General features: G+C 37.9%; 1 protein-coding gene across 3 annotated transcripts; it reads right to left on the reverse strand.

The window, feature by feature from the left end:
- Positions 1 to 1051: 1051 nt before the first annotated feature.
- Positions 1052 to 9251, reverse strand: LOC106064021 (universal stress protein MT2085-like). Of its 3 annotated transcripts, none has more exons than XM_056025572.1 (7): positions 8977 to 9251; positions 6863 to 6906; positions 6231 to 6419; positions 4840 to 4926; positions 4613 to 4722; positions 2968 to 3141; positions 1052 to 1326 (listed from the first exon to the last, which is right to left on the reverse strand). In XM_056025572.1, exons 3-7 carry the CDS (start codon positions 6394 to 6396, stop codon positions 1261 to 1263), a joined length of 603 nt encoding a protein of 200 aa, XP_055881547.1. In that variant the 5' UTR covers positions 6397 to 6419; positions 6863 to 6906; positions 8977 to 9251; the 3' UTR covers positions 1052 to 1260. The 3 variants fall into 3 exon arrangements, with proteins under 3 accessions (XP_055881547.1, XP_055881544.1, XP_055881545.1); XM_056025569.1 differs by having other exon boundaries at positions 1052 to 1330; positions 8977 to 9249; XM_056025570.1 differs by lacking the exon at positions 6863 to 6906 and having other exon boundaries at positions 1052 to 1330; positions 8977 to 9249.
- Between the last annotated feature and the right edge of the window lie 483 nt (positions 9252 to 9734).

The following is a 9734-nucleotide window of genomic DNA, read 5'->3' on the forward strand; positions in this document are numbered from 1 at the left end:
TTCACAGGAGAACGGTAGGTGCGGGTGCAAGAAGGCGCTCTATTCACGCCAAGAACATTTCCTGAATTCTGGACCATGCCTTTCGTCCCTCGAGCGCCTCTAGTGTCGACACTGACCTCTGATTACCACGTCCGCAGCTGGCACATTCTTCCCTCTACAGCAGCGGTTCTCAACCTTTTAGGCTCGGCGACCCCTTTTTACAATCCCCCACTCTGCCGCGACCCCCCACCCCTGCACATACATACAGCAACAGAAGAGTAGACAATAACAATCCATTTTTTTCGATGGTCTTAGGCGACCCCTGGCAAATCGTCCATCGACCCCCAAGGAGGTCGCGACCCACAGGCTGAGAACCCCTGCTCTACAGATTCCAACGCGTTATACATGGATTCAACTTCTGCCTCTTGACTTCAATGTCCACTGCTAAAGCTCATCAGTTTTTTCCAGACGGTGTTGCCAGAAAATGCTATCTCCCTAACCCCCCATCCTTTCTCATTTTTTCCAGATTAAGACCGCACCATCTCCATGTCAATTACAAGATACTTTCTATTAAATTCTTTCCTTATGACCCCGAAAGAGTCTTAACCTTTCGTAGCTACTCTACAGCATACAATTTAGATACATCAGTCATCCATTTGATGATCAGAAAGTCTAGCTTTTGCTATCTAAGCCCAAAATACGAAAGTAACCATAAGACCAGTATTATCATCTCTGCTTTTGGCCTCGTCTGGGGCGTAGACCACTAACCAGCTTTTATATTGTAATAACTTAAGGAAGGCAACTCAACGAGGACATAGACGTTTATTTACATAGAGACATGACAAACACAAAGGGGCATCTGCCTTGAGTACAGCATCTCCATATTGGCTCTCTCCTTGGGCGGAAAATCGTTAGTCTCTTATGTCAACATCCGACTTGTCTGGTCACTGATAGTGCGCACCTTCTTTCTGCACTATCTTGGATGGCGGTGCGCATGGCAAAGTCATAACAATATTTATAGGTTTAAAGACGACATATAACATAACATACAGAGTTAAAGTTGGAATCACCAGCAAATACAAACATTACTTTAATTAAACATCGAATCCAAATCAAAATATAATTATAAAATGATCTAGACCACTTCATCTTGTAGTCTTGATTGGCTCTTGGAGAACTAGATATCTCTATATACAATCAGGTCGTGTGAAACCTCAGCAAAAAGAAAGTTCTCGTACGTTTAGGCTGAGACTTTCAATTCTGTTAAATTTTTAAGCCGGTCTAGATTTCTTTGAAGTAGAACCTGGTCAGTGGAGGAGCGAGGTGGCGCAGCATTACGACAGACTGCTACCTAGTTCAAAGCAACATTTCTTTTGGTATTAAACAAATTTCGAAATTTACAAAAGATATAACTCAATTTTATGGAAGATATTCTGGTATTGGAAATATCTTTATTTAAAAATTTTTTGGTCCCGAAATAATTAAATTAAAATATATTTTAATGGTTCTTAATTTACTCTTAAATAAAATTTTAGATTTTTTTTTTTGTTATGTCACTACCCTACCTTGCTTCATTTTCGTTTCCCGCCAGTAAGTTTAATTTAAATACTTTATTCGTGCCTTTTGTGGAATTCCAGGGAAAGGTAAAAGCTCTGAATAAACGCCCATGTAGAGGAAGAATCACAACCCCTTCCAAGCATATCACTGCGCAAGAGAAAGAGGCTCATTTACCCATATGCTTGGAATAAATTTGCAAAACTTTCCTGGTGCTTTTAGAGCATGGAATGGGTTGCCTGAGTCCGCCATGAAAACCAATGACTTGGTATAATTTAAGTCATTGATAAATATGCATGACTAGGCTGACCTATAAACATGCGTAGGATGTAATCATCTGGTTGTTTTTTTTAATTAACGTCTATATATCGGAAAAAGAGATAACGTAACATAATGTTAAATCAATTTGACAAGAATAAGGGTTCTCAATCTTAAATTTGATGGATTATAGAATCTGGAGACTGATCGAACGAGTTCGACTCGCGATTATCTTGTTAACCATTTGAGATCAGAGAGTACTTTAAGACTAAATTTGACTTGTTCTATTATCGCCTCATTAAGCAAGAAGGGAGATAAAAAAAAGTCCTATGCTATCGTAAATAAAATAATAATAACAAACCGACCCGCGGCGTAACATACCCCCCCCCCTATTTTTTTCTGAGCCTCTTTCACCGCGAAAGATACGTTGGGTACCTCTAGTCTGACTTGCAAAAATAAAAGACTTTTTCATTGTGGAGTCCCATGTGTTTAGGTCACGAAGAGAATTATATATAGAGAAGATTATAGTTTTTAAATAGCGCTACCTACACGCTTATAGCATGCTCAGAGCGCTATGGTCCAATCTCATTTGTGGACCAGTGGGGGAAAAGGGGTTGTCTGGGAGAAGGTTTTCCTTTTAGCGCTCAGTTCGAGCCCCCTTCATAGGTGGCCAAGACAAGCAAAGTTCAAGCGTACTTAGTCTCTCGGCCACGTTTAATGGGTTGTTAGCCCTTAGCTTCCCACTTGAAATTTTGTGTCATTTCTTTGTAAGTCATTAAACTAAAATGATCTTTGGAAAAGCGATTCGTCTTCCTTAAACACTGAATGACAAGCCTTCCCTCCATCGTGGGCTAAGATCTAATCCATAGAGACAACCTATGACCTATGACCTCAGTCATCAATTAAACAGTTAATTCAAGTAATAGACTTACTAAGACAGGGGTTCTCAACCTGTGGGTCGCAACCCCCTTAGGGGTCGATTGACGATTTGCTAGGGATCGCCAAAGACCATCAAAAATATGGATTCTTATTGTCTATTCTTCTATTGCTGTATGTGTGTGTCTGGGGGGAAGGGGGGTCGCGGCAGAGTGGGGGATTGTAAAATGGGGTCGCCGAGCATAAAAGGTTGAGAACCGCTGTACTAAGCTCTTATGGTCCTTTAAAGTAACCTCTTACCGGAATAAGAGATTTGTTTATGATGTCATCGCTTATGCTTCCCAGAAGCGTCCGCCAGATGGCGCTCTTGCCTTTACAGCCAATGACAATCAGATCGCAACATTCTTTTTCGGCAGTTAGCAAAATGGCGTCTCCGGGATTTCGAGCTGGTATCACGCACACTTTACCCATAGCCTGGGAGGAATTGTTTAAACAGAGAATTAACTTGAGATAAGCCTGAGCCAGTCAGGAAAAACCAATGACTTGCAGAATATAAGTCATTGGTTAACATGTATGACTAGATGCATGACGTGTAGGACGTAATCATCTTCTTTTTTTGACGTAACGTCTGAATTATATAAGATAAGAAAAACAGAAACTAAATTGTAGAGTAAACTGTTTCTATTGGCTACGAATGTTTCTTGTTTCCATCGCAACGACCAACCGTCTTTCTTTCAACAACTAATGTCAGGTGCCCATTACATTTAAAAGGACTCTTGGGGGTGGGGGTCCTACAAATATGGCAATTTTCGCCTGGATTTGAGTCTAATCCCCCTAGGTTGTAAGCCAAGCATTTTATCACTCGTCCACCTCGTCTCTAGAAACGAGCTTTACATCATATGCCCCCCGCTGAAGGTGTGAAAGGGGTACCTTTAGTGAGATACTTAGTTTAGTGAGATACATAGTTTAGTAAGATACTTAGTTTAGTAAGATACATAGTTTAGTAAGATACTTAGTTTAGTGAGGTACATAGTTTAGTGAGATACTTAGTTTAGTAAGATACTTAGTTTAGTGAGGTACATAGTTTAGTGAGATACTTAGTTTAGTGCGATACTTAGTTTAGTGAGATACTTAGTTTAGTGAGATACTTAGTTTAGTGAGATACTTAGTTTAATGAGTTACTTAGTTTAGTGAGATACTTAGTTTAGTGAGATACTAAGTTTAGTGAGATACTTAGTTTAGTGAGATACTAAGTTTAGTGAGATACTTAGTTTAGTGAGATACTTAGTTTAGTGAGATACTTAGTTTAGTGAGATACTTAGTTTAGTGAGATACTTAGTATACGCACACATTGAGCAATACATTTTGTTTTCCAGGTCCATTCGGTCCTTGGACTATTTCATAGCTTTATACGTGTGCTTGGCCTAAGCTACTTTCAATGTGTAACCCGTGTGCCATATGCGACACCAAACCCAAGCCCTCAACCGAAATTCCGATATAGTTGGTGGAGTCGCGGTGGCTGAGCGGTAAAGCGCTTGGCTTCCGAACCGAGGACCGCGGTTCGAATCCTAGTGAAGACTAGGATTTTTACTTTCGGGACCTTCGGGCGCCTCTGAGTCCATCCATCTCTAATGGGTACCTGACATTAGTTGAGGAAAAGTAAAGGCGGTTGGGTCGTTGTGCTGGCCACATGACACCCTTGTTAACCGTAGGCCACAGAAACAGATGACCTGCCCTATAGACCACAAGGTCTGAAAGGGGAACTTTTTATGTTATTGGTCTAGATGTAGGGGTTTTTAACCCTAGACATTAATGAGTGATTTCTTCTTGTTTAAAGGAATTCATTTTTTATAAATTCAACAAACTTATTTAAATATATACAGTACGATACATAAGAATGTGTGGCCTACGTATGATTATGCATGCATGACTTTATTTTGCTTACAGCATGTTTGACTAAGATCCCTTGAAAATGCTCCAGTCCGTGGTCGATTAGGTTCTCGCCTTCGCTCAGCTGTTTTCCCGTAAACTCTCTGTTAAACAAATGACCCACACCTGGAATAGAACAGTATTTAACAGAATTTAGTGAACGCAGAGCATAAGACTAACACCGCGTGCTAACATGTATAGACACAAACTAAACATGAACAGGAGGATATTAATTCAGCTGACCTCTGCTCCAATGATTCTTGATCTGGTCTACTGGACAGTGAAGTAAGATCACATAGTCTTCCCTACTCCACAGGTGACTGAAGTACCCTGTAAACATAAGACCAATACACTACTAACTAGTTATATCTCTCTTTTTTTTACGCTAATATTAACTCACACCGTCAGTCCGTCTGTCTGTCTGTCTGGTTCAAATTTTTTACGATGCGGTATGTATAATTCAATTATTCTATTCAATTTAAAGAAAGACAACTCGGTCTTAAGTCTAATGGAAACAAAAAGAAATACTTTTAAAAAACAAAGCTTAATTTAAACGTACTTGTATCAATAAGTTTAGATCAGTCATGTCACTAAATTTGTAATAGATCTATACTATCAATAAAAAAAGCATTTATAAAAATAATTTTAAAAAAGGAAAAGAGCTGAATTCGAACTTCTCAGGCTTATCAAGCCAACGCAGTAACCACTCTGCTAGCGAAGAGTCTATAAATATTGAAGATTGTATCTATTGTTCCTATTTCATGTTTGTCTTCACTAAGCCCGAGACGGCAGCGTAATATAAAAGGAACAAATTCAGCTTATACCATCACTGCAGTCAAGTACTATTTCTTTCCCTTGTTTGAGATACCAACCAAAGTAATTTTTTTTACCAATAGTAGATTAATGGCTAGATTTTTTAAATTGATTTTTGTGTTGTCAGGTAAAAAAAAAATTGTTGAAAATTTCAGCTTGTAAAATGTTTTTGTAAAATATTTTACATGTTTCGGATGTTCCTTCAGAGTTGAAGATAGTTTACTTCCTAGTCCAAACCTCCCGCAGGACGACGGGGGATGGGAGCGGGCAGGGTTTGAACCCTCGACCGTCGATAAATCCGAACGACAGTCCAACGCGCAAACCGCACGACCAGGCGGGAGAAATAGCGTGTACAAACTTTTGGCCAGACAGACAGAATGAGTAAATAAGTAAGCTTAAAAAAAAAGATTCTCTTTGATACAAAGAAAGACAAATCTTTCAAAAGGAAAAAATCTAACAAATTTAGATATGCTTTACTACTATCTATCTGGGGTGATAAATGGCTCTAATCAAGATGTGTGATACCATTAACTATATGAAGGTTTCTGGACTGAAACTAAATGTGCTTTCCTTATGACAATCTGTTGCATGAATTAGATTAAGATTCATTATCGTAATTGCATTAATGGGTGAATTAATTAAATCCACTGAGGACTTGATTATTAAATATAAGTGTGCTATTATAATGATTATTAGGGAGATGAATTGTTAATTTTTAAAAATTGTATCCCTATCAAGATGTGTTATCCGTATGGCTAGCTGGCGGATGAATTGTTTAAAGCAAGATGTGTTATCTAATGGTCATCTAAAGATTCACTTACATTCACAAGCGTAGTTTGACTGTTCACTTCCGTCCACTCCTACGATGACCCGTCTGCCTGTCGCCTCCGACCGTTCGCCCTTGAAACTGGTCAGTTGGTGCTGGTGGCTGTCAAGAGAATTGGATATCTGGTCATCCGACACCATAGGCGTTGGGTTAAAGGGCATTCTGATCTCGAGTCAATCTGGGTCTAGATAGGAACAAGGACACTTTATTGTTGAATTCTCAATACCATATGGACATAGAGGCTATAGATCCAATTTCTGTAATAGGATTAGTAGCCTACAATGGCCTGCTATTTACCAAGAGTTGTATAAACCAATTGGCTATCTAACAGGAGGGTCGAGTTCCAATCCTGACTGTGTTTGCTGACTGCAGCGCAGAAACTTTCTCCCAAATACCCCCCCCCCGGGGGTTGTAGACAGTTGTTGACATGTAGCACCAAGCTACTGGTAGACAACTAAACCGTTGTAGGCCTATTATATTTTAACTTATAAAACTTAAAATAACTTGAATAGCTTCTTTGTCAATAAAACTAAATATAACTTTTATTGAATTATAGAGATAATGAACTCGAGACTTTAGTAATAATTTTTTATTAAACAAAGGTATTTTAAACAAAATCTAGCTCACCATACGCACTGAGACTTCTATTATCTATAATCATGAAATTTGCGCTAAAAAATAAGGAGAAAATTACAAATCAAAAATATTACCAATCACACAAATGTATTAGTGTTAACTAACTTAGAGTTAGTCCAGGGGTCGGCAACCTTTTGAGTCGGAAGAGCCAAAAATTCAGATTTACAAAATTGTAAAGTTTTAAAAGAGCCACAACATTTTTTTCTTGCCAACAATAAATAGTACTCATACAATTTTTTAATGAGAAAAAAAATACGAATCTATTTATTCGTATATAATTAGTGTTTTTCACAACAAATTAGATTATATATATATACAATAACAAACAGTAGAGCAAACAAATTCAATGGGAGCATTGGCTTTGCAAGGTTTTAGAAAGTTTTGTTAAATTTGGCTCATAACTTATTGGTTTTAGTTTCTAATACGAATCTTAATTTTCATTTGTTAGTTGACTTCTTACTTTACTTTTAATTATATTCCTGCAAGAGAACGCTTGCTCGCACGAATATGTCGATTCAAAGAGACTCAGCACTGCAAAGGTCAACTTCTTCACCTCACTGTAGCAATCTGGAAGACTATTCCATGCGGCGAATCTACTCGATGCATTTCTTTCAAAGCTGTCCACTTTTGTTGCGTTACATACATTTCTGGACCTTCAACTCTTCCAACTTGCTATTCAACTCTGTAAATTTTCCACTTTACAAAGCTTTACTTTTTAAATAGATCAATTGCATTTCTAGAGATCCAGTATCAATTCCAAATGGATCAATGTGGATTTAATTACTATTTGTGTTGAGAGGATTTACTAGGAATGCTAGAATGGTTTTGTTGGTTTTGAACTTCTCAAATCTGTCTAGAAATTCATTTTCTTTTTGTATAACTGTGCTGAAGTAATTCGTGTCAAAAGTTGCACGATTTTATCGTGATACTGTTTTAAGCATTGAAAATGAAGTAACTTACTGCTCTGAATATATTCTGCAAAAAATTATTTTTTCTTCAAAACAAAATAAAAATTTCTACCAAAACATAGGATGGCTTTTCCTTTCCTTGATTTTATTTAAATCGATCTTTTTGTCCTCAAGGCGATGTTTCGCACTGAGTGTCGCTCTATCTTCACCTCTAGTTTGTCAGGAGAGCGGTAGCAATTCTAGAAGTTCTTCTTTTAAACCTTAGGAAGACATATACATAACAACCTGTGCCGTGTCTTTATGTCACAAGACACATCTGTATAGTTTATCCACTAAATCCAGGAAGAACAATAAACATCTTCTGAAAGAATGAAGGGTCAAAGAGTCAGAATGTAATAAGACAGAAGAAAGTTCAATATCTTCTACCTGCAAATATATTACATTTGAAGACGACATTTGGGGTATTCTATTGTGTATTGTTTTAGCGGATAGTGGCAAATCATTGATTGTTTTTTTTTTCCCAAGATTTCTGGTTTGTTTTTTTAAATGGAGAAAATGTTCTTCAGATGCATGTAGGAAGCAGTCTTTGACATGTAAATGATTTGCCTTTTTTGTGCAATTTCTAGTGGTACCGCAAAGCTTGCCAGATTAGCATTACTTGTGGATTGCTTCTAAGTTTGAAAAGATAATCGCTTCTAACTCATTTACTTGAAACAACAAACTATACATCACAGCCAAAGCTCTGTGGTGAAGATGCCAATTTGTCTTGCGTCGAAAGCGAATCAAAACCTACATAGATACATCCGACGACGGCCGAGAGCTTCCGACGGACTGACAACAGTGACGACGCGTGTAATGGGGGAGGGGTGTGGTGAAAAGCGAGTACAAGTGGCTGAGAGATAGACTCGGAGCCTAATCCTCGTTAAACGATTCATAACTATTTATAAAAATGTTTCTATAAAATAAATAATATTTGCGTATGGAACTAAAGAGCCGCAGTTTCACGTCCAAAGAGCCGCATGTGGCTCGCGAACCGCAGGTTGCCGACCCCGGAGTTAGTCTAGTCATATTAAAAATTAATAACAGGATTCAAAATAATTTATGCAATTTCACTCAATATACGTTTGTGGTCATTTTTTTAAAAATAAGTTGTTGTTTTTTTTATACTATAGTTAACAGTGAGATTAAAAGACTAACCTTTTTCTTAAGTAAATTTGTTATACAGTAGCCACTATTGTTCCTATGACGTCTTCAAAATTTGAGAAATCTATTTCCGTAGATGGTAGTTATTGTTTCCTTATATTGACCTTGCGTGCCTTTTGTGTCAAGGAAATTTTAGCCAGAATATATGTTGAAAGAATATTCTAAAATTGGTCTCAATGAATAAGCATATTAATAATATTTTTTTTTATTTCACTTCCAGAGACACATACATAGTGTCAGAAGAAATACTAGCTGATTACCCGGTACAAAGGTAAATAGTTATTCTACGTGCGTTAGACAGTGTCATGGGACTCAAATCTGTAACGTTTTTTTTTTCCTGCTGAAGTTCATTATTTCATTTGTTACCCAGTTAACAGGGCTAGGGTCGTCGTGGTGTGGAAACTTTTTGGTTGGAGAAATTTTCTAGATGGTGGAAATTTCCCAAGTGGTGGTGGGTAATAATTTGATTTGAGATAAAATGTAAATGCAAGAGTTGTTTTTTTTGTTTCACGATATAAGATGATTCTCTCTCTCTCCTCTCTCTCTCTTTCTGTCTCTCCCTCCTTCTCTCTCTGTCGCTCTTTCTGTCTCTCCATCCTTCTCTCTCTGTCGCTCTTTCTGTCTCTCCCTCCTTCTCTCTCTGTCGCTCTTTCTGTCTCTCCCTCCTTCTATCTCTGTCGCTCTTTCTGTCTCTCCCTCCTTCTCTCTCTGTCGCTCTGTTTCTCCCTCCTTCTCTCTATGTCACTCTTTCT

Source organism: Biomphalaria glabrata, chromosome 4, assembly GCF_947242115.1.
Source record: "Biomphalaria glabrata chromosome 4, xgBioGlab47.1, whole genome shotgun sequence".
NCBI lineage: Eukaryota > Metazoa > Mollusca > Gastropoda > Planorbidae > Biomphalaria > Biomphalaria glabrata.